The sequence below is a fragment of the Equus caballus genome, chromosome 5, assembly GCF_041296265.1.
Source record: "Equus caballus isolate H_3958 breed thoroughbred chromosome 5, TB-T2T, whole genome shotgun sequence".
NCBI lineage: Eukaryota > Metazoa > Chordata > Mammalia > Perissodactyla > Equidae > Equus > Equus caballus.
In genome coordinates, this window is record NC_091688.1 from 100,676,678 (window position 1) to 100,703,433 (window position 26,756).

The following is a 26,756-nucleotide window of genomic DNA, read 5'->3' on the forward strand; positions in this document are numbered from 1 at the left end:
GGTAGCGGTGTGAGAATAAAGGAGACACACAGGAGAGAGGTCTCCTTTACACACATAGAAAAGTGTACAACTACTAAACTTTCACAAACTTAAAACCGCTGTGTAACCATCACCAGATCAAGAAACAGAACGTTCCAGTATTCCAAAAGCCCCCATCACACTCTCCGACTGTTAGCATAGCCCCCAGCAGAGTGCACAGCATGGGTTCCTTTTGCCGGGTCTTGTGCCGTCTATAAATGAACTCATTCCACGCGGACTCAGCTGGATCCGGTTTGACTCGAGCAGCTCTTTGCCTGGGGTTACAGAACACTCATTCTTACTGCTGCGTAGCATTCTGTCACAAAAACGCCACAATATCCTTACCAGTTCCACTGTTGAGGGGCATGTGGATTGTCTTCAGGTGTGAGCTCTTATAAACAGTGCTGCTAAGAATTTCATTAAATTTTTAAGCAATATGTTTCGCATAATTCTCTCAAGTTAGAGTCCCAAAGCCTTGAGGGTAGCAAAGTGCTAGCTAATAATACACCATGTAACCAAAGGATCGCCACCTCCGTGTCCCAAAGGCCACCGACATTTTAGGAATCGTCCTTCCATCTTCTGGTTACAAAATAGAGCCAGCTCAGTCTCAACCCGCAGAGAGCAGAAGCCTCCCCAGCAACTCTCTCTGAGGCCTTTGGGGCGGCTGACATCTCTTCCACTCCCCTCTGTCCATTTCACTCCGGATTCTGTCTTTACCCGTGACTCACAGGGCAGCGGCCCTCCTCTCTCTTGGCCCACCTTAACCCCAACCTGCAGCCCTTCTCCTTTTGTTCAACCCCGTCCCTTCATCCCAGGATGGACCAGAACTCAGAAGGAGGAACAGCGTGGATCGCGGGCTGGAGGGAGTCTGCGCAAGGCAGGGGGGCGGTGGGGAAGCGGGGTTCACCGGCAAACAACTGGAACATTATCGTTAGGTCTCGCCGTTCTAAGAAGTCCTCGCGCCCTCATCCTCAAGGACCGTCTCCCTGGCACCGTTTGGGCCCAGCCCTTCCAGCCAGGATTTCTCTCTCTCCTCCCCCGGGACGACTCCTCCTCCGGTGTATCCCCCTCCCCCAGCCACACCTCCCTCCTCGTTCTGATGCAAAGCCCCAATTCCTCCCGCTTTCTAATGCAAAACATTCCATCTCCTTCCCCGGTCCAGGGTCCCAGCTCTTGACACTCAAATGGCTCCTTTGAGTTTAAATAAACAAAAAACCGTTTTCTCCCCAGAAAGAATCGTGCTGCTGGCCGTTAAAATAGCAACGTTCCCCCGTTCATTAAACGAATTAAATGAGTGCCGCTAATACTTGGAAATCACTTTCATTTTACTAACACGTCGTTTAAACGTGACCAAGCGTGAGCCCTGACAGCAAGGACGTCTAAATTACACCGAAGGTGGCTCCCAGCACCGCCACGAGGGGGCGGCGGCAGCCAGGCGTCTGCGAGCTCCGGCGTCTCGCATCCTCTTCCCTCTCGCCCTCCCTGCCCTTCGCTCCATCAATCGTCAACAGCCCCAGTCTTCCTGCCCCGGGGACAGACAACCAGGTGGTCACTGCTGGGGATGTGGCACACCAAACGCAACACTATCGGGACACAGTTTGGGTTATTTTGGCTTTACATAGCATTCTCAGCCAACTTCATTGAAAACATGTTTTCATGAGAACTCCTCTCATTCCACCTATGCCCACTACATTTAGCTCCAGAGAGTCCAACATGGAAGGATGCATTAGGGACCACGCCATGTCTCGGGCACTGGGGACAGAACTGACACTCTGCCTGTCATTCGCCCTCATTGCTTCAGCCCTCGGCCCCTGAACAAAACGCATTTATTTATGTTTTTTTGTGGTTTGTTGGTCTCTTTTTTCCCCCTTCTTTCAAAGACAGTTAATTTGGAAAACGAAATTTTTTCCTCTCTTTCTTTATAAAATAGTTTTATTAAAGCACAATTAGAGAAATCCCATTAAGAGCTAAGTCATATCATACTACTCCTGCTCAGATCCCTCCAGTGGCTTCCCATCTCTAAACAAGTCAAAGTCCTCACAATGACCATAAGGCCGCATAGGACCTGTCTAACCCCTACACACCATCTTATCTCCCTCACCTCTCCCAAGTGAGGAGCCAGCCAACAGGGGGGTCCACCTCAGGACCTTTGCACCTGCCTGTTCCTCTTCTTGGATCATCTTCCCCCCAACTGCCACCTCCATGACTAACTGTCTTCCTTCACTTCCTTCACATGTCATCTTCAAGTCAGCCTTTCCTGGCCACTGTGTCTTAAATGGAAACCACCATCACCCACCCACAAGCACACCCACACACATCATCTCCATTCCTTCTTTTGTTTATTTATTTATTTTTTTTTGCCTTAGCATTTCCACTAACATGCCATACATTTTACTGACTTATGTAGTTTATTCCTCGCGTCCCTACAAAAAAGTACACTGCATGGGGATGAGAGTTTTGTCTATTTTATTCACTGCTGTATCTCCAGCCCTAGAATAATATCTGGCATATAGTTGCTGCTCAACAAAAACTTATTGAAAGAATGAATAAACAACAACAAAAACCACAGAATTTTACCCTAAAAATAGGTCCCATCCTGTTTGTTTCTTCTCATTATTCACATCTCTGCTCAGTCATTTCTATCACCCCATTTAAGCAGCCCTTCCTGCAAAGTCGTTCTCTGCGCCTTTACCCTGATTTATTTCATCATAGCTTTTGCCATTGTCCAATTTTATTACTCAAATGTTTGTTTACTTTAAGAGATTAATTGTTTGTCTTGCCCATTTGAAGGTAAGCTCCATGAGGGCAAAGAATTGGTCCTGTTCACTGCGGATCTCCTCAGCTTAGAGTTACTTTTAATCAAACGTCATTTGACCATATATGTGTGGGTCGATTTCTGAACCCTTGATACTGTCCCATTGGTCTGTACGAGTGTCCCATTGTCTTAACCGATGTATAATTTTATAATTAGTCTGAAAATCAGAAAACATTAATTTCTGCCCAAAATCTTGCTGGGATTCTAATGGGGATTTTACGGAATAGATCAGTTTGGGGAGCACTGACATCTCAACAATGTGGGATTCAATCCATGCAGGAATACATATCTGAGCATCTCATAAGCAATGAGGACCCGTGCCCTGTTTCCTGACAGCCCTCTGGGAAGGCGGCAAGATCCGAAAAGGAAAGGAGCTTTCTGGTTTTAAGCCACAGCAGAGATGACGTTGCACCAACAGTGGCCCCAAAGATGCAGAAACCGCAGGTCCTAAAGAGATCGTGTAATCAGAGACAACGAGCAGCTCAGCAGTGACTCATGATAGATGACCATCATCAACTACGGGGGGCAGAGAACTCGCTCCCCCGTGGGGTCTCTGTGCTGCCCTAGGTTTCAACTCCAAGAAAACTGGAGATGATTTTCCCATCAGTCCAATTTGATAGGAGGCATAGAGTTGAAGTTAAATAAGAAAATTAGATGTATTAGTCTAGGTTCTCCAGAGAAACAGAGCCAATAGGATATGTGTATAAAGAGATTTATTATAAGGAATTGGTTCACGTGAATACGGAGGCTGAGAAGTCTCGAAATTTGTAGTTGGCGAACTAGAGATGCAGAAGAGCTGAAAGTCTGAGAAGGAGGAAAGCTGATGGAGCTCCAGCCCAAGTCCAAGCCTCCAGGCAGGAGAGGATCCATGTCCGAGCTCAAAGACAGAGAGCAGATTCTCCCTCACTCGGCCTTTTTTGTTCCATTCAGGCCTCCAACCAACTGGATGAGGCCCACCCACACTGGGGAGGGCATCTGCTTTCCTCCATCTACTGGTTCTAATGTTAACCTCATCCGGAAACACCTCACAGAAACACCCAGAATAATGTTGACAAATATCTGGGCACCTCGCAGCCAGTCACGTTGACACATAAAATTAACCATCACATGAGGTCACCGTTGTATCCGATTTCTGTACAGGACTACCTTGTGACACTGGAATCCCTTTTCTGACTCCATGATCAGGAAGACACAGATCCAGAGGCTGACCTGAACAGAAAAGTGGAGAGGAGAAAGAGAAGAAACTGTAGGAGAAATGTTCACAATTTGTCAAGAATGAATCCGGCATTCTGTTTTTAAGACAGTGCTGACGGTAAGGGAGCATGCATCTTTAAATATCAGTGAGACAGCTCAAGGAACTAGACCCCTTCTTACACCACTCATCAAAATTAACTCAACATGGATCAAAGACTTAAAGACCTGAAGCCATAAATCTCCTAGAAGAAAACATAGGGAAAAAGATCCTTGACATTGGTCTTGGCAATGATTTCTTAGATAAGACACCAAAAGCACAGACAATAAAAACTAATGAAACGAAAGAGCTTCTGCACAGCAAAAGAAACAATCAATAAATTGAAAAGGCAGCTTACAGCATGGGAGAAAATATTTGCACACCATATGTCTGATAAGGAGTTAATATCCAAAATATATAAAGAACTCATACAACTCAATAGCCAAAGAACAAATAATCCAATTAAAAATGGGCAAAGGATCTGAACAGACATTTTTCCAAAGAAAACATACAAATGGCCAACAGGGACTTGCAAAGGTGCTCAACATCACTAATCACCACAGAAATGCAAATCAAAACCACAGTGCGATATCACCTCCCACCTGTCAGAACGGCTTATCAAAAAGACAAGAGGTAGCAAATGCTGGTAAGGATGCGGAGAAAAGGGAACCCATATACACTGTTAGTGAGAATGTAAAATGGTGTGGCCATTATGGAAAACAGTATGGCAGTTTCTTAAAAAATTAAAAATTGAACTACCATGTGATCCAGCAATCCCACTCCTGGGAATACATCAGAAGGAAAAGAAATCAGTATCTCGAAGGGGTATCTATACACCCATGTTCACTGCAGCATTATTCACAATAGCTAATAAATGGAAACAACCTAGGTGTCTATTGAAAAGATGAATGGATAAAGATGTGGTGGAATATTATTCAGCCAGGAGAAAGAAAGAAATCCTGCCATTTGCAACAATATGGATGAAACTGGAGGACAATTATATAAGTGAAATAAGCCACCAGAGAAAGACAAATACTGTATGGTATCACTTATATATATACGGAATCTTAAAAAAAAAGGTCAAACTCATAGAAACAGAGTAGAATGGTGGTTACCAGACACTGGGCTGAGGGATGGGGAGCGCAGGGAGAGGTGGGAGAAATGGCGAGATGCTGGTCAGAGGGTACAAGCCTTCAGTGATAGGATGAATAAGTTCTAGAGACCTACTATGCAGTATGGCGACTAGAGTGAATAACACTGTACTGTATACTTGAAATTCACTAAGAGAGTAGATCTCAAGTGCTCGCACCACACACACAAAATGGTTAACTCTGGGAGGTGATGGAAATGCTAATTAGTTTGATTGTGGTAATCATTTCATAATGCATACACATACCAAAACATCATGTTGTAACCCTTAAATATATACAATTTTTGTCAAAAATAAATGAATTTTTAAAATCCAAACAAAGAGAAGAAAACGTTATGCTAAGTGTAAGCAACCAGTCGCAAAAGACGACATATTGTATGATTCCATTTACAGGAAATGTCCAGAATAGGAAAATCCACAAAGACAGAAAGCAGATGAGTGATTTCTTAGGGCTTGGGGACTGGGGGCGGGGGATGAGTCATGTTATTGGGTACAGGATTTCTTTTGGAGTGATGAAAATGTCCTAAAATTGATCTCAATGATGGTTGCACAACTGTGTATATACTGAAAATTATTGAATTGCACACTTTAAATGCGTGAATTGTATGGTATGTGAATTATGTCTCAATAAAGCTTTTTTGGTAAGAAAATAAAAAAGACAGCAAAAACAAAGTGTGTATATATATACATTAATCTCCTTGGGAGTTAATTTAATCTGGTAATCAACTCAGACAGTATTTATTCCCATTTTTCCAAGAGTCGTGTCAAACGCAAACAAGCTGCGAAGGAAGAATTGAGAATTTCTCACCGGATTGAAAGAGGCAAACTTGAAAATTAGTTAAAGACACCTTTAATGAGAAACCACATGGTCCTAAATTGCCAAGGACTGAAAAGCAGAGTAAAATATAGGTCACAATCTAATCCCTTTAAACAAAATAAACCTATTTTTAGCTACAGCTCTTTAATCTTGCTCCACTAACCCTTCTCTAAGAAGCTGCATATCGGTTACATGGCCAATTCGTCTTCGGAGTTCCTACTGTGTGCCAGCTCTGTTCGTCCTGATTAAAAGGTCTCTCAATCCAAATAAAGAAAGCCAAACCAAAACCAATTTCACCTGTAAAACACGTGAAATTAAATACTTCTCATCACTCACACTGCCCAGAAACACAGGGATTCAGGAGGCCTCGAAAAGCTTCGAGCAGATGATAATCACCTGGGTCATGGCAAATACAGCAGGGTTTATAATCCTAATGACTTGCCTTAGAATAAAAAAGTCTGTAAGAATTGACTGCTTTCAGCGGTTTCCAACCTGCACGAGGATAACTTCAGATAATAAAAAAATATCCTAAGAATTGAAATACAAAGAAGATAGAGAAAACAAAACATGTTTTCTGACATTGCCTTAATTAGTACTCAGAGTTAACAGTCGCTAAAGTTTGGGTACCAGCAGCTGCTGCCTCATCCATAAGGGCCACTTTCCTTGTTCTCCAACTCAACCCTGTCTTTTTTTTTACCCCCCTGAGGAAGATTAGCCCTGAGCTAACATCTGTTGCCAATCCTCCTCTTTTTGCTGAGGAAGACTGGCCCTGAGCTAACATCCATGCCCATCTTCCTCTACTTTATATGTGGGACGCCTGCCACAGCATGGCTTGCCAAGCAGTGCCACGTCTGCACCCGGGATCCAAACCAGTGAACCCCAGGCCGCCAAAGCAGAAGGTGCAAACTCAACCGTTGCGCCACCAGCCTGGCCCCAACCCTGTCTTCTTCATCAATGACCATCACCTGGCCAGAGTCCCGACCAGCACATCACTTCATTTCCTAGATTAAGATCTATTTTATTTATACTTTTTTTCTTTTTATTTCTCAAGCTATAAATGCCAAAGCTAGTTGGAATTTTTTTAATGAAAAAAATATAAGAAAAATCAGTGCAGACTCATTCTACCAAACTTAAAAGCATATTATGACGCTACGTATATTTTAAGATGTGGTACCAGTTCAGGAACACACAAGTCAAAAAGAACAGAAGAGAAAAATCCAGAAATAAACTAGGTGGATATAAATTTTTACTATATGTTAAAGGTCATATTTGAAATTAAACAAATTACTTAACCAGCTTACTGACCAGCTGAGATACCTGGCTAAAGATATCAGGAGAAACACTCTTGCCTGGTAGCATTTACCAAAGTAAATGTTAGGTGAATTAAAGTGTTCTTAATGAATCTATAAATACTGTAGAAGAATATATTTTCCTTCTTTTAGAATAGAAAAGACCTTTCTAAGAATGCATACAAATTCAGAATTATATGTAAAAAATTAACATTTGATTACAAAAACCAGAAAATTCTGTAGGTAGAAAAATTATTTAAACAAAGTTTAAAATCACAGGAATACCTTTTGCTAGTCTGTTATCTGATTAAAAATATATATTTGCAACATACAAGAAAGACAGTGCTTAGAATCTTAATATGTAAAGAACTCTTACAAATCAATAAAAAAGATAAATGCCCTAAAAGAAATGTAGCCAATTCACAAAAGAGAGAAATGGTACCCAAAAAAAGAAAAAATAAAAAGAATTCAGTATCATTAGTTTTCAAACATTTGTTCAAATTAAAATAACAATGAGATTGGGGTTTTTTCTGAATTAGCAATTCTTTTCAAAAACGAAAATGTATTTTGGGGGTAAAGAGCATTCTCAAAAACTGCTGAGCAGGAAGATGATTGGGCACCATGGAAAATGTGCATACAGCAGTCCCCCCTTACCCACGGTTTTGCTTTCCGAAGTTTCAGTTCCCCCTGGTCAATCTCAGACTGAAAATATTAAATGGAAAATTCCAGAAATAAACAATTCATAAGTTTGAAATTGGGCACCGCCCTGAGTAGCACGATGAAATCTCACACTATCCCACTCTGTCCCGCCAGGGACGTGAATCACCTCTTTGTCCAGTGGATCCACGCTGTATACACTACCCGCCAGTCACTTCGCAGCCGTCTCCGTTATCAGAGCGCCTGTCAAGCATCGCAGTGCTTGTGTGGAAGTCACCCTTATTTTACTTCCTAATGGCCCCGAAGCATGAGAGCAGCCATGCTGGCTGTTCGGATACACCAAAGAGAAGCCGTCAAGTGCTTCCTTTAAGTGAAAAGGGGAAAATTCTGGACTTAAGAAAGAAAGGAAAAACATCGCAGGCTGAGGTTGCTAAGAGCTATGTAACTTTTCTTACAGTATATTGTTATAATTGTTCTATTTTATTATTGTTGTTGTTAACCTCTTACTGTGCCTGATTTATAAATTAAGCCTCTATAGAGGTATGTATGTATGGAAAAAACATTGTACGTATAGGGCTTGGTACTGTCTGTGGTTTCAGGCATCCCACGGGGGTCTTGGAACAGATCCCCCGAGGATAAGGGGGGGACTACTGTACTCTTCAAATCAAACTGGCTGTTCTAGAAAACCAACTTAACTAACCAATTAAGGATGTGTACAAAGGTTGACTTCCCTCAGAAATCCACATACTTTCTCTCTCACCTCTTTTTGGGCCTGAACTCAAATGGCTTCTTCACAGTGAGGCCCATGTGGCCACGCTCTCTAAAGCTGCAAGCCCCGCATACATCCATCCCCTCCCTACTATATTATTCCCCCAGGTATCTGTCATATCACGCATTTTGTTTTTTATCTAGCTTTCATTTTTCTTTTCCCACTGAAATATAAGATCTATATGGCAAGTCTTTTCATCTGTTTTGATCACTGTGATGGGCAGGGACAGTCTTAGATCTTGTGGAGCCTGACACACAATTTTGGAGTCTTCCTTAAAAAAAAAAGAAGCATTTTTTAATAAATTTAAAATTTTCAAATTTAAAAAATCTGAGAAATAAGGCAAATATGACAAAATCTAGAAAAATGACAATGCAGGTAAATTAAAACTTCCTCATAATTTGAATTATTTTGGCCCTAGCTGGATTCCTGAAGGTATTTTCCCACAAAGCCTGGGGATAACTGATACACATTTTTTGGTACTTCAGACAGAGAATTAATTAATTAATTCATAATATGTTGCAGATTTATTGAGATATAATTCAACATACTACAAAATTCACCAAGCATATGATTGAGTGCTTTTGTCCCAGAGTTGTGCCAACATCACCACAATTGATTTAGAACAATTTCATCACCAATGATAAGTTTGCACCACACTTATCAGTTGATTAGACATTTGGTTTGTTTCCACTTTTTGGCTATTATGAATATTGTTGCTATGAACACTCATATGCAGGTTTTGTGTGATGGGCATTTTCATCTCTCTTGGGTATATGCCTAGGAATGGGAGTGCTGAGTCATACAGTAACTCAAGGTTTAATATTCTGCGGAATTGCCCAACTTTTCTCTAGTGTCTACACCATTTTATATTCCCACTGGCAATTTATGAGGGCTCCAATTTTTCCCTCTCCTTGTCAACACTTGTTATTGTCTGTCTTTTATTCTAGCCATCCTAGTGGGTGTGAAGTGATCTCATGGTGGTTTTATTTGTATTTCCCTCATGTCTAGTGATGTTGAGCATCTTTTCATGTGCTTATTGGCCACATGTACATCTTTGGAAATACACTTCATCAGAGCCTTTGTCCGCTTTTTAACTAGGCTCTCTCTTTATTAGTGAAGTGAGATGGGAAGCCACTGGAGCACAGGAGCGACACGATCTGGTTTACACCTCACATGCCCATTCTGACTGCTGAGTGGAGACTAGCCTGAAGGGGACAAGGGCAAAAGCAGGGAGCTGGGTCAGAAGGCACGTGGGATCACCCAGTGAGACCCAACAGTCTTGAACCACAGCGGTGGCAGTGAGGTAAGAGGTGTGTTTTGATTCTGGATGCATCTTGAAGGGAGAGGCAACAAGACTTCCTGATGGACTGCATGTGGATGTGCAATAAGGAGGTCTGAAACACTCCGAGTCTTATCCTAAGAAATGGCACGATAGGGAGTGTGGGAATCTGACTCGAGACACACTGAGCTGGAGAGGCCTGCAGGATGTGGGTGGCAATGTGCTGCTGGCAGTCAGACCCGCAGTCTGGGGTTGAGAAGCCTGGGCTGGAGATGAAGTGTGTGAGCCGGCTGCCTACGCTATTTGGAGCCATGACACCATGAGACCACCAAGCCGCTGAGTGTGGATACAGAGCTGGAAAGGTTTTCGTTGCATAAGTGAAAACTTTACTCCTTAATGGATGGTCAATATAATTTTCTACTAACTAAACTTTAAATCAAATTTGTGGAATGTGCATTAATCCTGTAACTACTCATGCCATTAATTAGCCCTCATGACTCTGTTTTACACGACACCTTGCATTCATCTCTCACTGACGTTTAGGTAAAAAAAGACCCATTTTCAAATGGGCTATGTTTCCGCCTCACAACTTTCAATTTCTCCTTAATGATAAGCTAGAGGAAAAGAGAACATAAATGTTGGTGCCAGAGTTTGGTAGGGACCCTCTGTTTCAGAGCCTCTGGCTAGATGGTCTCAGGGTGACAGAAGCCTCCCTAACAGGAAACACATGCACAGGCAAACTGAGTAGATGACAGAGGTGTCTACAGCACACCCACTGGCACTCGGGCTGTCGAGCATTGGCTTAGGTACCGCTGTGAAACTCACAGCAAATACTAAATGTGGCATCTTGAACAAATCAAGCATCAGATTAAAACCAGTGTTTAGGGGCTGGCCCGGTTGCATAGTGGTTAAGTTGGCACACTCTGCTTCAGCAGCCCAGGGTCTGTGGGTTCAGACCTATACACTGCTCATCAAACCATGCTGTGGCAGCATCCCACATACAAAATAGACAAAGACTGGCACAGACATTAGCTCAGTGACAATCTTCCTCAAGAAAAAAGAAGAGGATTGACAACAGATGTTCGCTCAGGGTCAATCTTCCTCAATAACAAAACAAACAAACAACAAAAAAAACCCGCCTGTGTTTAGAGTTCATTTGACTCACTTCCATCAGCAGTAAGTGGATTTTAGCAAGAGCATCGTCGGAACCACAAATGGCGAGCTGCAGCAGTAATGGCTAGAAGTGCTGGAGAATTCTGGATTTGTCAGGGAACAAGCATAGTTTTGGTGAGAGGGCTGTAAGAAACATGACAATTTACAAAATATGCTGGTAAAAATCCTTTCTCAACGACAGAGGATGTGAAAGTGCGAAGGCAGCAGCACAGGTGCATTTATCCTTTACATAAAGGGAAATAATTACCCAGATGAGGCCAAACTGATGGTTTTATTTTTGAATTATTCTAAGAACAAAAGAAATGAATGCACAACTTTTGATTTTAAGGATATCTAATTGTTAATTTAGAAATGTGTGAAACAGCTATAACTATCCAATTTTGATACAGAGATAATCAACAGTGAAGAGACACTGTGCAAAATGTCCAAGTGTGTTCTCCTCCACATGAAAATCTTAAGACCACTTCACCTATGTGCTCAGTATTGAAGACAAATAATTGTCTCAAAATGTTCATCTATTAATTTTGCACTATGCCTGGTGACTACAGAGAAATTAAAGGAATGTGAAATTTATTTTCTACAAAGTTACACTTCTCAAAAATGTGGGAAAAGCTTGAAATTTAAATTCTTCACCAACTTTAGTTCTTTTTTTCTTTAAACAGGCATTGGTTTTCTACTTCTGCAAAAACAAAGAAAAAGAAGATGAAACTTGACTGACAACTTAAATGGAAAGTTTTCAGAGCCACGTTAGGAAGCAGAAAGAAGAAAATAACTTCCCAATGACAATTACTGCACAAGAACTTTTTATTCACATTTAGCTGACAAAAAAAAAAAAAAACAGAAAGAAAACAAAAAAAAACAAATAGGTATTTTTTTTTAAATCTCAAGAGATGCTATATTTAAATATCAGGTACATGATTTCTCCAGACACACCCCTTCTCAGCCCCAGATGAGGAGTCGATGCATCCAGCATGCTTTCTAAATGAAAATGCATGGACCCGAGACGTTTCCTTGGGAACTGTTTTTTCTTACGGGCATTGTACAGTTATGTTGGTATCATCAAATTTCTATTAAAAATTTAACTTTACACTTAGTTGGGCAACACAAAGAAATTATTAGCTCCATTTCTTTATAATCTAGCTGCCTAAATGCATCTGTAAGACACCAGATCGTCCCCAAATGTTTCGTGCATAAGGAGGACACATTGTCTCTTAAGTAGTATTTTACGTCAGTGCATTCTTTTCTGTAGGGCACAGACAGACTCTTCAGAATACGTATGGCACTTTTTTTAGTGTCACTTCCTTCTCCCTTTTCCACTTCTTGATTAACCATGCCCCACACCCACCTCCACCCCCACCCCCAGGAGCGTCAGCCTTAGCAAAGCTGTAACTAGGGACCGGATTCCTTCTACTCACACACATTCCTGGACTGCTTCTCAACTACAATAAGTGTGGGCTCAAAAACAGTCAAATTCACATTAAGATGATCCAAACAAAGACGGGGGAAAATAAATCTGTTGATCCCTTTTCCAAATATACTGCATCCCCAAGTAAAATATGAACGTTCTAGTTTAATAATGTAATAGAAGTCCTTGTTAAAGTATAAATGACAAGTTTTATTTAAGAAGTAATCATCCTGATCCTACACATATGATGTGTTCTAACGCCACCTCGGGGGCCTTGCACATCACGTTTGGGGCCACACGGATCGCCGCTCTCCTCCAGGAGCTCGGCCACTGACAAGCAGGCTATAACTCACGAGCTATAATGCACCGGGATTTTTGAAAATAAGGTACTTCATGAAGCAGAATGGAAAAGAAAATTAAAATGCACAGCTTATATTCATCTACAAAAATAATTTTTCCCAGTTGTGAACTATTATGCTTGAAAAATGCTAGCATCCTCAGAAATATTTTGCTTAAATTATGGTGCAGAACCTCAATTTTGCAAACTTTGAAAAGGCACACTTTTGTGTTATCTAAGCAGTTCCCTGAGAGCATAAGGAATGTTATGAACTTAATGAAACATTTCAGCCTTTAGAAGAGTCTTCATCAGGAGGATACCTCAGATGTAAGGGTCTCTTGAGGACCGTAAGAAAACCTGTGGGTTAAGCGGAGGAAAACAAACAGCTATGAAAAGTAGGACCCGCTGAGAAGTCACCCTGAGGAAATGATGAGAGGTGACAAGTTTGCCCCTGTCCCAAAGGATGATTATCCTTCTATAAGCTGCTGGAATACTTTTTTGACTTTACTTTGAGACACTGCCATTTTCCGTGACTGAGTCATTGGGTCACGAGACTTTCTTGTAAAACTGCGTGTAGCAAGCACAGGATGCAGGCACGGATGGGGGTGCAGGCACGGATGGGGGTTCAGGCACGGACGGGGGTTCAGGTGTGGGGAAGAGGCTCAGAGGCCACTCGCTCTTTCTGGAAAGGAGTTTGATCAGATTGCTTTCCCATTAACACCACGTGGTATCAGCTCCCCTAAGAAAACTATTGGTAGGAGTAGAAAGGTGGGTGACTTTGGAATCTGAAGACCCTCAGGAGGTGGGATGAGCTACGGGGAAGGCCCCGAGTCAGGAGAGGCCAGCAAACCTCACAGGAGTCTGGACGCCCCCAGGGCATGAGGAGATGGAAAAGCCTGCAAAAACTGAAGGAAGAAAGATCTTGTTCTCAGGAAAAGAGGTGGAAATGTACACTTCCCTTCCTCCAAACTGGTCACACTTCTTTTTCCAAGACCCAAAACTCAGGCCGGTGCCTTGAGGGTGACAGGCCGGCCACAGTAGGGTGTAGCTGCCTCAGCTGCTTGGCCTGGGAACTCAACCACCAATCGTAACACTGAGTCTGTGGGGAAGGCGTCTCACAGTCCGCCTGCGAGCCAGCTGTTTGGACCGGGACAGAGATCCCTTCTTAAGACGCTTACTGTGGGCAATTCTTGATGGGTGCTCTCAGCTTTAGAATGTAATCAATGTGCGTGGAATCTTCAAAATATATTCTAGGGTATAAAGAAAAAATGAACCTTTTATAAGGAGAAAAAAATGCCCAACTTTGTGTCACCAGGATGAAACTTTTGCACATCCATATACAGCACTACTTCCTGTGCACGTTTACTCCTTAAACGAGACTCATGTGCTGCAGCAGAAACGTCTCTTTTCAGACACACAGCAAACCTAATAAGTGATCGCTTCAATAATCCATTCTGTTATTAGGGCATAGCTACAAAAGTCCTGTATGCAAGTACTTCATATCATTCTGGAAACACAACCAAGAGGCAATGCTTTAAGGCCACATATTAAGGCTACCTTGGTTATTCGAAATGTGTATAAGCAACAAAGACACTTTTGCAAAAGACAGTATAAACTAAACACTATTTCCATCTCAGGAAAATAAAAGCCATTGCAAGTCAACTAGACATTCAAAATGGTATCTTAAAACTTATTGCTATCATTCTATTGCAGGAAAGATTACTGCTCAAAACTGTCCATTTCGGAACACCAAGAAATTCTCACTTTTTTGTTATTTTAAAGCAAGCCTACATCAGAATAAAGACTTTTCAAATTAAACTTTTCTTTTGCGTTAAAAATGAAATTTATTACAATACAGTAAGTGCAAGTGTTATTAAAAATGCTGGTTAAAATTCTAGTGTCTACTAATTTTTCTATATAAACATTGGTGGTGATAACTTCAACAATTCTACATGTACTTAGAACACTGAAAACAAAAAATCATGCACAAGGCCAAAATATCACTTTGCACATTATCCTTTTAGGTATCGCTTTTATCTTCTCCAGGTCCCGGCATCATTCCAGAATCTGAAGAGGTTCGAATTACTCAGATTACAAAATTCAAGGTTTCAGTGTTTTGAACGTATGTCAACTATTACACATTAACAATGCTTTAAAATTATTGTTTATATTCTGATCAAGTGGTTCTATTTCCCCTATTTCCCTTTTTTGAAAGGTCTTGGACAAAACACTGAGCTATAAAAACTGTGATTACAGGATCCAGCATGACATGTAGTCCCAAAGAATCATTTAAAAGTGGCATAAAGTGTTATATATATATAAAGTCCTACAGGACATGAAAGACAGTAAGTCCTTCAACACGTAAATAAAATGAAGCAGCTCATTCGTTGTTTTGCTCACTCAGCTCCTATGTGTCTACAGAAAGCAGCAGCCAGAGCCACCTCGAAGCGAGGGCCGATCAGAACTGGGGGTGGGGGCAAGTGGGGGGGCGGGCAGCACAGGCAAGGAGCTGGAGAGAAGGGTCAGAACATAAAGGGGAAGTAAACAGTGTTACCCATCTAGTCTTCCTCATCCTGCTAACCCGGACTGGTTTCAGCCTGGTCTCCCCTCCCTGCCTCGCAGTGGGTTATGCTGGGGTTAGTCTGTCCCCCAGCACTGAGAAAACAGCCACTGCCTTTCAGACAGTATGAAGGCATAGTTATTCCCTACTGAGGACATGTCACAAATTTGTGGCACAGCCTATATATTATGGGTTTGGACATTTCACCAAAGAGAGTCTGAACTAGGCCTCACCATGAGGGCAGGTGAACAAAGGAGCGGCTAACGCTCAGAGAGGTTAAGCGGTTCAGCCAAGCGGAAGACAAGGAAGCTGGGTGTGAAGCCGATCCCTCTAGAGCGCTTCTCAGACTTCAATGTGCATACAATTCACCTGAGATCTCATCAAAATGCACTGGGTCCAGGGTGGGTCCTCAGATTCTGCATTTCTAATAAGCTCCTAGGAGATGCGGATGCTCTTGCTCTTGGTCTGTGGGCCAGCAAGACTCTACAGCACAAAGCGGGAGCCACCTGTCTCTCTGGGCCACGAGTAAATCTTGGAAGTCCTGTGCAAACGGAGAGCTGCTCCTGCGTTATCTGCCTCCCAAGCCCAGGGCCAGGCAAGAGGTGCAGGTGCCTTGTAGAAGTGAGACGCTGGCTACGAGACTGTGTTAATGTATTTTCTGAGAGCACCATGACCATACGAACAGCCAAACAAATAACATAATTCAACGTGAGTACATGGAGACGTCTATTTGCAGACTGACAATAAAATTACTCTTTTTCTCATGTAGTCTTCCTTAAAGTGAACATGATATAAAGGTATAAAAAAACCAGCATAGTAAATTTCATAGTAAAAGGCCACATGTGCACACATATACACATAGTATGAATTCTAAGAAATTAAATGCATTTTATCAGAATAAAGTGCTACCACTGCTCCCAGCTAAAATCATCTCCTCTTCCAAACACAAGGAAAAAACCTAGAATCGTAAGGAAAATGACGGCATTGCCTGCCAGCACGAGGCCACAGGCTCCCCATTTGATCTGAAACACAAGAAAAGAGGATTAAATCTTTACTTTCTTCATATTGTACTCTTTGCAAATCTCTCTTATTTTCTGCATTAGAAACATCCAATGAAATATTACATAAAACTGCTAAAACGCTTAATGATGTAACAGGCGGGAGGCAGTGAGCTATTCAGTAATTAGTCTAATTACTTCATGACGCTTGTTAATTAAGTCTAGCATCATCCTTAACATCTTCCCCATTAGATATATTTCTCTACTTGTTTTCAACAGTGAACGATTGCCTTAAGTAAAACACACGTAGCAAGATTATGAACAGACCAATTACAATATTGGGTGCCCAAAGTTCTGCATGCATTGCCTTCTTCCATGAAAATAGGAATTGGAGAACAATGAGTTGGCCTGTTTCTTTTCTAGGCAAGAAAAGACCCTAAATAATAAAATCTGCACGTAAATGAAAGCGGCTCTCCAGCTTGGCAGATGGTTTTACAGAGGCTCTGCCGGGGGGTGACAGTACCCTCTAGTGGGCATTTTTTGTTTTAATTTTACCAGTAGAAAACATCAATGAGTTTCTTCATAAAACGTGATACAGGATGGAAAGGTAGAAACAGAAATCTTTACAGGAAAACTGAAGTAGTATAAGGCACAAGAAGAATAAGGTCATGACACTCTTGCATTCAAAAACCTTCAGGGCTTCTCCATCATCTAGACAGAACTCCATCCGTCACAGCAAGACCCCTCCCCTTCCTAGCCTCATCTCACCCACTCCTTTCTGCTCAATCATATTGTTCTTTGTTCCACATGTTGCATTTTCCCACTTGGGTGCCATTCCATATAAGAGCCTTCCCTACTTTATGCAAAGCCGTATTTATCCCTAGAGACCCACATCGAATGGCAGGCGGAATTTCTCTCTTCTTGGTGTTCCTATGGTATTCTGATCATGTTTCAATTATCATAATATATTTATCGTATACTTACCCAGCAAGCTAGTTTCTGTGCTCTATGGGAACAGAGGTAGTATCTGGCTCTTATTCCGAGTGTCTTACAAATAGCAGATGTTCCAAAGATATTTACTGAATGAATAAATAACACTTGTGTATATCCGATATTCAAAGCCACAAGTAAGAGTTTCATGAAATTGAAACAGTATGCAGTTGGGAATAAAAGCAAATAGTATGAAAGAGAGTGAACATCAAAGAATTGAATGAATTATACCCGCAACGTGTGTTTTGGAGACACAAAAAACTTTTATATTGGATGTGAAGATGTCACCTTATTCCCTATATCTTCTAGGAGCTACATAGGTGTCCCTCAATTTAAGCCTTTTGTATTGAGGATGGTGTCCATGATCCTACTTGCAGGAGAATTCAATTTGATGCTCATTTACAAAAGTATTGCTATCATTGTCTCTGTGGATTGCCCTAAGATAAGAGGCAAGGCTTTAAGAACAATTCCAGGTAGCTTAAAGAAGAAAAAACAAGAAATCACTTGGTCTGGCTAAAAGTCATAAGAGAAACAAAGAAAGCATTCTGAAAACATGGTCAAGATACTGACAGGTGGACCCAAAATGGAGGATTAGAGAAACTAAAACTACGTCTGGCTTTCAGTATTACGTCCAAGCAATGGGAATGAAACCAAGGTTCCTGACACAGGCCTTTGAAGTAGACTCAGCGACAACGGGGCAAAACAAAACTTACCACAGCCACACGAGCAAGAATGATAGGCAGTCCGAAGGCAGAGACGACAATCCCAGTCGTGAAGAAGTACGCCAGTTCTCGACAGGCACTGCTGGCTGCATCGGAGTCATCCGTTGCTCTTTTGGCGATGAAGTGGGGGATGGGAGAGATGACGTAAAAGATCAGGACGAACAACGGCCAGTAAACGCTGTCAGCGGACCCAGAAGAGACCCCAAAAGGAAAGCTCCAGTTACATTTTAAAGACGTACCACTGTTTCAAAGTTTAAGTATTATTTTAAAAGTCTACGACAAAACTTATTCAATTGTGAATATTAGTAGATAAGATGATTTCTACCAGCAACAGATAAGAAGTAACAACGATAATTAAAAATTGCTAATATGTAGATAGCTTATACTGTGTCAAGAAACAACTACACAATGTATAATCAAGAATCTTTATTGTTTTCTGTTATTACTGAGCTGTAATTCCTTAAAGGACAGAATCTTAACTTAGTCATCTTTGCTTGCTTTCTGTATAAAACAAAGCAGGTGCCTTGCCTATCCTAATTCCATAAAGACCTTGGGAGTGTCTGCACACTGGAAACCTTTCAATGGCTTAGAATAAAACTCGGATCCTTGGCCTGGCCTACAAAGTCTTACATGAGGTCAACCTCTTCCGTTTATTTTGTGCCATCTTCCCTTCCTTCGCTTCACCTGCAGCCACAAGGGCCTTGTTTCTGTTCCTTAAACACTCTGAGCCCATCCCTGCCTGAGGGCCTTTGCACTAGCGCATTCTCTGCTTGGAACGCTCCTCCCTGACCTTCTAGTTGGCCGGCTGCTTCTTATCACGCAATCCACACGCAGAGCTCTCCTCCTAAAGTGGCTCCCCTCACCATGCATTTGAAACACCTCCAGTCACCCCTGGGCCATCAGCCTCTTAACTTTCTGCACAGCACTTACACCCATTTGACATTTTGTTTACAAGAACAGGGGTCTGATCCATCTTGATCAATCGCCATTTATCTCCAGGACCCAGAATGAGGTCCTCCGTTAACATTTACTCAATGAACAAGAAAATAAATGGATTTTAAGTTTGACAGGCATGAAAAGAAATACACTTATTAGTAAAAACTTTAGAAACACTCTAATCTTTATAAGAGATCACAATAATACTGTAATGCAAAAAAGTGATTTTCTTCTCAAAGTTCCAATGTTTTCCATATATTAAAAATTGCCATCTGCTTTCTAATTACATTTGCTCTATAAATACTTCAAAAATATTTTTCTCCATCAGTTAGACATTTATTATGCTTCATCCCATGAGGGAAAAAAAAGCAAAGTCTCTCCTCATTTTTATATATAACCATCACAACAATCCACATCATCACTACACCATGATGTTGTGGTCCATGCAGAGCCAGCAGCTCCGGGCAGGAGCTGGGGTGAAATGCACTGCAACGAGAGCTTCCCATTTCAGCCACAGATCTGGGCGGGGCGGACGGTAACCAAAAGCAACAAGGGAAAGTGTCCCTGCTTCATCAAGAGGACTCAGGACCGGAACACGGAGTTTGAACTTCAAATTTTAGACAGACGGATTATAGTGTTTCAAGAACCACCAAACGCTATTGGTGGAAGGGGCTTTTACAGATTCTCTAGTTCACAGCCCTTATTACACTAGTGAGGAAACTGAGACACAGCGAGAAGAGGCCTGGAATGGACCCAGCTGTCACCTGGCATGCCTACAGCCAAGAGCTCTCAATTCTTCCTAAAATACAGTAACAGTTTTCTGAAAAACAACCTACGAAACTATGTTGCCATTCACAGTAAACCATCAATATTTAACTGACAGCCCTGTTAATGGAGAAGCAACCTTGTTTATAAACAAAATTTAAACATTAACTATATATGATTCAGTAAACTGGTAGGCCAGGGGTGGGTAAACTTTTCCTGTACGGGGTCTACAGGCTTTCTGGGTCACATCTTCTCTCCGGCCGCTCAAGCAAGTCACCTGGGTGACATCCAGGACCCCTCCCCCCTCGCTGCACCGTGACGTCAATGAGCAAAACCTGTGGGTTCTGCCACCCGGCTCTCTCTCCACCCTTCCTGCTGTCCTTCCGGTTCCTCCTGCCACAGACCTGGCTCTGCCTGACTTACCGCAGGGTCCCTTCCAGGCTCCCCGACTGCAGTCTCAGCACCTTCCTATCCAGTCTCACATTTTGGCCAGATTGACCTTTTTTTAACATAAACCCCCCACCCTCCACCCCTGTTTTCAAGATACCTTCCCAGCTCCTGTTGCCTGACATATAAAATCCAGCCCCCTCTCATGGCATACAGAGCCCCAAGGACCGACTCGACATCCCTGACCGACCCCTCTGTCACCCGTCCCAGCTACCATAACGATCCACACGTGGCTTCCTGCCTCTGGGCCTCAGCGGACGGCCTTCCCGCTGCCTGACATCCTCTTTGCCAGGAAATCTGCATGACCTATGACCTGCTTCCTTATCTTCTTCATGTTTCCGCTCACATCACGCTCTAGAGATGCCTTCCCTGACCACTGTCGCCCCGAGACCAAATAATAAAGGCCTCTGAGCCCTTTATTCTTCGCAATGCTTGTACCTATGATAGAATGTACATGTTTAGCCTGTTTATTGTCTGTCTCCCTCACTGAAATCTAGACTCTGGGAGAGCAGGACCTTTGTTTTCTTATTTCTTAATCCCTCCTTCCCAGAACAGTGTCTGGCGCTTGGTAAGCACTCAACCAACAGCTGTGGAATAAAGAAATCTGTTGAATGTTCCCTTGGCCTGGAACGCCCTCCCTGACTCCTCAGCCCGATAAACTCTTAGTTATCCACAGTCTCAGCGTAAAGACCTCTTCCAGGCAGCCCTCCCTGACTCTCACAGGGAAACACAGACACGCTTTCTTGGAGCCCTCACTGTCGCCTGCACACATCTCCACCACAGCCGTCAGCTTACTGACTGGGCTGTCTGCCTGCCTCTCACTCACAACTAGAACTGTAAGCTGCTTGAGGGCAGGACCGTGTCTCTTCATGCTTGTACCACTAGCTGGTGCAGAGCAGGTGCTCAATAAATGCTTATTAAATGAACATATCAATTTTAAAAAGAGCTGTTCTCTGCACATATACAACTGGTCCACAAAAGGACTGGGTTCATAATTTGGGCTTCATTAACTCATTGGTTAGAGCTTGGTGCCAAACTGACCAAACTCTCGAACACCCATACCAATAATGACAAAGACACAAAAAGAAGAATAGTTCTGGTTGAAGTGACAACTTACCCATAATCCTCTAGGGCACATCCCAGCATAAGAAAAGTCAGTCCAATAGCCCCACTGAAAGATAATGCCACAAGAGCTGTGAAAAATAAAACCAGGAGTTACAGGGCCAAATCAGGGGTTGCCAGGGGCTGGGGTGGGAGGGGAGGAATGGGGAGTGACTCCTAATGGGTATAGAGTTTCTTTTGGGGGTGATGAAATGTTCTGGAATTAGATAGTAGTGATGGTTGCACAACCTTGTGAATATAACAAAAACTATGGAATTTTACACTTTAAAAGGTGAATTTTACGGTTTGTGAATTATACCTCAATAAAAAAAATTTTGATTGAAAAAAGAATAGGCGGCTGGTCCAGTGGCATAGTGGTTAAGTTCACGTGCTCCTCTTCGGCGGCCCAGGGTTCACTGGTTCAGACCCCAGGCTCAGACCTACACACCGCTTACCAAGCCATGCTGTGGCAGCATCCCACATATAAAATAGAGGAAGGTGGGCACAGATGTTAGCTCCAGGCCAATCTTCCTAGCAAAAACAGGAGGATTGGCAGCAGATATTAGCCCAGGGCCAATCTTCCTCAAAAAAAAAATAAATAAATAAAAATAAAAGAACAAAAGGTCCCAGATTTAAGCAAAGGTAGCAATTTACTCATTTCATGAGCTGATATTACATTTGACTAGCAAATTGCTGCCTATGTCCACTGCTTTTAAGTCATTAGGTAGAGAAAGATCTCCAGCATTTCCAGTCCCCAACCCCCATCTTCTCATGAATTCCCCTCATATTTGTCACAAGAGGCCAGCCAGCCAGTTTGCACAACTCCAGTGAAGGGACACTCCCTCGTGCCCGAGGCAGTTTCTAAATGCTGAAAACTCTCCTTCCTTAAATCACATACAAAACCGGCTCATTGGCCTGGACACTCTCTGGGCTGTCTTGCCTCCCCAAACCTCAGGCCTTCACAATTTGAAGACTGCTTTCTGTCTTCACAGAAAATGATTCCCAACCAGGATCCACTGAATAAAAGGTTTGTTCCCGGCATCTGTGGGACACTAATCTCCGAGGGGGAAGGAACATATCTGTGCTCATCACGCTGCTGCGTGGGAGACAAAGAATGTTAGCGTTGTTAAGAAATCTTGAGCTCTGAGTCACCAACACGGGTTCAAATCTTAACTCTGCCATCGCCTGGTTATTTTTCTCTGGGTAGAAGCTGAATCTCTTTAAATGCAATTTCTCACACTAAAAGCTTGTGTCCCCCCAAAATTCATTTAAATCCTAATCAACAGTGTCACGGTATTAGGAGGTGATTAGGTTTCGAGGGCAGAGCCCTGCTAAACGGGATTAGTGCCCTTATATAAACGGCCCCAGAGAGCTGTCTCACCCCTTCCATCAGGTGAGGACACAGCAAGAGGAAGGCCATTCCTGAAACAGGAAGCAGCCCTCACCAGGCATCGAACCTGCTGGCACCTTGATCTTGGACTTCCCAACCTCCAGAACTGAGAACTAAATGGTTGTATGAGCCCCCCAGTTTACAGAGCCCTAAAGGACTCAGACACCCACCCTCTTCTCTGCATCCCTCTGCTACTGCCCTACAGCAGTCCCTTAGCATCCCATGCCGGCCTCCAATGGTGACTCTTCCAATGCACCCTCCACACCGCAGACAGCGCTCTCTCAGACACATAAAGCTGGCATCACCCCTTCGCAGCTGCTTTCACAGCCCATGAGTCGTTCTGGCACCATGGTCTGACTCCTGACTGCCTTCCAGCTTCAACCCTCACCCCTCTCCCACTATGCCCCGGCCTTACCAACAGAGCTTAAGCTCCTGGAGAGAGCAAAGGGTGCTCCTTCACGCCCCTGCCCTATGTCACACGTGGTTTTCTCCACTTGGAATAAACTCTGCCCTGGCCCCAACCTTTGCCATGTGAAGCCTTAGTGGTCCTTTTCGATTCAGCCGAAGGTCCTCTTCGGTGAAAACGGTCCTCTTCCTGCTGGAGCAGGATTAAGTAACCTCATCTGTGTTAGTTACCTAGGGCTGCTACAAACAACGTCCCACAAACTCCGAGGCTTAACCAACAGCAATTTATTCTCTCACCGTTCTGGAGGCTGGAAGTCCAAAATGGAGATGTCGGCAGGGCCGTGCTCCTTCTAAAGACTCCGGGGGAGAGCCCCCTACCCTCCCACCCCCTGCCTCTCCTGACTCCTGGTGGTGGCTGGCAACCGCTGGTGCACCTTGGCTTTTAGCTGCATCACCCTTTCCGCCCTCGTCTTCATATGGTGTCCTCCCTATGCGTCTCCACGGCCATGCTTCCCTCTTCCTATAAGGACACTAGTCACGGGGTTAGGGTCCACTCTGATCACCTTAAATTGATTACATCTGCAAAGACCCTATTTCCCATAAGCTCATCTTGACAGCTATGTTCGAACTTGAACATATCTACTTGGGGGACACAATTCAACCCAGAATATTGTGTCTGAGCACACCTCAGACACTCAAACAGTGACATAATTATTTCCAGCTCTTGTCATCCAACAATAACTTCTCATTTACCCTTTATCCCAAGTCTCAGACATCCAGTTGTCTCTCAATAAAGGTCGAACTGAATTATCTGAAAAATGCTTCCTTCCCTTAGACTTTTCCATTTCCTAGCCTATCTTCCCTCTTACTACCTTATAATTTCTAACACATTCACACACATACAGTACTGTTACCCGATAGTTTCTGGGCATGACCAGACACTGTGCAGGCTGAGATACCACTCCTCATCTGTTTTCTGCACTGGCCTCAGATAAATATATTCCACCCTGGACACTGTCCAAGTAAACCACGTTTATTAAACTGTCAAGAAGAAAAGTCAGCCAGAAATACTGATAAAATGTGTCTGCTGCTAACAGCTCACACGCTCACGAATTTCCTAGTGAATACACATGCGTGCAAATACACTGTATACATGTTTATAGCAGATGTTGATTACCTGGGGAGGGAAGATCTTTGGGTACAAATTTCAAAGAGGACAGAAACTCCAACATAGAAACAAGTTATGCTACTCTACTCAAAAGATTAGAAATCTAATGGTTTCCTACAAAATAACAGGAAGCTTTCTAATAACCTCCTACCAAGGCCATGCCCCGTTCCTCTGAAGGCGCACAGGTAAGGGAAGCGGGGTCCTTGGGACCCTTTTTATGAACTGCCCCATTCAAAATACATACTGCACAAACCCTAGTTTTTCGTCTGTCCAGAGAGGAATAAACACTTAAGAAAGCAGCATTAAGATTCCACCTAATCTACTCTCCACGATTGCGAGAAATGCAGCATTTCAGGGTGCTTTCCGCCGGGACGCCCGCCTGCAGTCACTCAGCCCAACTGGAAACCCTCAGAACAAGAGGACTAAGTTCTCCCACGGCGAGAACAAGGAGACAATGGCTCCGGGAAGAAATGGAAACTGCGGCGCGGCAGGAAAAGGGAGGAGAGGCGTCGGGGTGGACACGTCAGGAAGTGGAAACCTGGTTAGGAACCGGGCAGCGGGGGGAGGGGATGCCGAGGAAGCGAGGAGGCGTCGGGAGGTGATGCTCCCGGCTGGCCCGGGGCTCCCGGGGGCCCGCTCCGGCCAGGGCTCCGCCCGCAGGGGCCCGGGGGCCCGGGAGGGCGTGAGGGCCAGTGGCCTTGCAAACAAGGGGCTGAGGTCCCCCAGCCGCCCTCCACCCGCACCCCACCGGGCGAAGGGAGCGGGCGGGCGCACTCCCACCCGGAAGGCCGGAAGCCCGGCGAGTCCGGCGACCCGACCCCGCCCGCGCGCCGAAAGCGCAGCTCCAGGCGCGGCCAGCGGAGCGGCCACCCCGCCGCAGCCCAGCGCGTCGGCCGCGGAGGTACCTTTAACGCCCGCCATATCTCCCAGCTGGGCCGCGGCGCTTCCGGCTTCCTGCCCGGCCGCCCCGCCCAAGTTCGGAGCACCGCCGGCCGCCCCCGCCCCGCAGAGCCCGCCCCTGCCGCCCCGTCCCTCCCCTCCACGCGGAGCCCGCCCCTGCCGCCCCGTCCCTCCCCTCCACGCGGAGCCCGCCCCTGCCGCCCCGTCCCTCCCCTCCACGCGGAGCCCCGCCCCTGCCGGCCCGCCATCTCCCCGACACCTCCCTCCTCCAAGCAGAGCCCGCCCCTGCCGCCCCGTCTCTCCCCTCCACGCAGAGCCCGCCCCTGCCATCCCGATCTCTCCCCTCCACGCAGAGCCCCGACCCCGCTGGTCCCCCATCTCCCCGACATCTCCCGCTTCCACGCAGAGCCCGGCCCTGCCGATCCCCATCTCCCCACCACCTGTACGCGGGGCCCCGCCCCTGCCGGTCCCCATCTCCCCAAGCCCTCCAAGCGGAGCCCCGCCCCTGCCGATCTCCATCTTCCCACCTCGTCTACGCGGGGCCCCGCCCCCGCCGGTCCCCCATCTCCCCGCCACCTCCCCACTCCACTCAGAGCCCCGCCCCTGCCGGTCCCCGCTCTCCCGCACTTCCAAGCTGAGCCCCGCCCCTACGAGTCCCGTTTCCGCCCCCCCAACTTACCCAGCTACTCAGAGCCTCTCGCCTGCCCTCTCGAGCCCGCCCCCATCTACTAGAGCCCCGCCCCTGCCCTTTTTAATCCGGCCGCACCTCGCATAACCCCGCCCCTTCCCATTTTAACCCCGCCTCCATCTTGCATAGCCCCGCCCCACTCCTTCATAACTCCGCCCCACCCCGCATAGCCCCGCCCCTTCCCATTTTAACCCCACCCCCACCTCGCAGAGCCCCGCCCTGCTCCCTCATAACCCCGCCTCCATCCCGCAGTGCCCCGCCCCTGCCTCACGGTCCTCTCCTGAGCCCTCCTGCAAACCCATTCTCTGTGTAACCTGGCCCTTGAGTCCTCGTTTTAGGTCGGCAGCCCTCCGCTAATCCCCGACCCTGCCCCACGCCCCACCCTTCACCTGGTCGGCTGGGACCTCGGCTCAGCCCGGCTGCCGGGCCCGCGGGCCAGGTGCTAACCCGCAGGCCATGCAGCACGCGTCCCAAGGCTATTGTTTTTATACCTTGGGTCCTCAAAGGCTGCAGGTGAGCAGGGCCGATTTAGACCTCAGAGGGCCATTTTGTACTTACTTCCCTCACGGGAATGTGGAGTTTTGTCTTCGTGGGGACAATCGGAAAGAGATCTTAAAAACCATCTGGTCCAAGTGCTTCATTTGACCTTAACGGAAAGAGCCTCAGTGGGTGTCGCTTGCCTGCTTCACACAGCTCTTTGGAGGAGGTTGGGCTATGGGCCACTTACCCCTCCTAGCCGGGAAACT

At 44.9% G+C, this 26,756-nt stretch overlaps 1 protein-coding gene and 1 long non-coding RNA gene across 7 annotated transcripts; both read right to left on the reverse strand.

Annotated features, from left to right (window-relative positions):
- Window positions 1-3,529: 3,529 nt before the first annotated feature.
- On the reverse strand, window positions 3,530-13,301 carry LOC138924349 (uncharacterized). The gene is made up of 2 exons (XR_011439375.1): window positions 11,191-13,301; window positions 3,530-4,042 (listed from the first exon to the last, which is right to left on the reverse strand). It is a non-coding gene; the product is annotated as an uncharacterized lncRNA (long non-coding RNA).
- A 1,458-nt stretch (window positions 13,302-14,759) lies between these two features.
- LEPROT (leptin receptor overlapping transcript) lies at window positions 14,760-26,095 on the reverse strand. Of its 6 annotated transcripts, XM_070268896.1 has the most exons (5): window positions 23,552-23,923; window positions 21,779-21,923; window positions 21,476-21,551; window positions 18,202-18,388; window positions 14,760-16,522 (listed from the first exon to the last, which is right to left on the reverse strand). In XM_070268896.1, exons 3-5 carry the CDS (start codon window positions 21,502-21,504, stop codon window positions 16,406-16,408), a joined length of 333 nt encoding a protein of 110 aa, XP_070124997.1. In that variant the 5' UTR covers window positions 21,505-21,551; window positions 21,779-21,923; window positions 23,552-23,923; the 3' UTR covers window positions 14,760-16,405. The 6 variants fall into 6 exon arrangements, with proteins under 6 accessions (XP_070124997.1, XP_070124995.1, XP_023497707.1 ...); XM_070268894.1 differs by lacking the exons at window positions 21,779-21,923; window positions 23,552-23,923 and adding an exon at window positions 26,002-26,095; XM_023641939.2 differs by lacking the exons at window positions 21,779-21,923; window positions 23,552-23,923 and adding an exon at window positions 25,328-25,474.
- Window positions 26,096-26,756: the final 661 nt, after the last annotated feature.

Coding starts and splice junctions, on each gene's coding strand:
- LEPROT (XM_023641939.2), bottom strand. Junction 18,389..21,475: donor TGTGCCCTAGAGGATTATGG/GTAAGTTGTCAC, acceptor GTCCGCTGACAG/CGTTTACTGGCCGTTGTTCG. Junction 16,523..18,201: donor TTCTTGCTCGTGTGGCTGTG/GTAAGTTTTGTT, acceptor CTTGTGTTTCAG/ATCAAATGGGGAGCCTGTGG.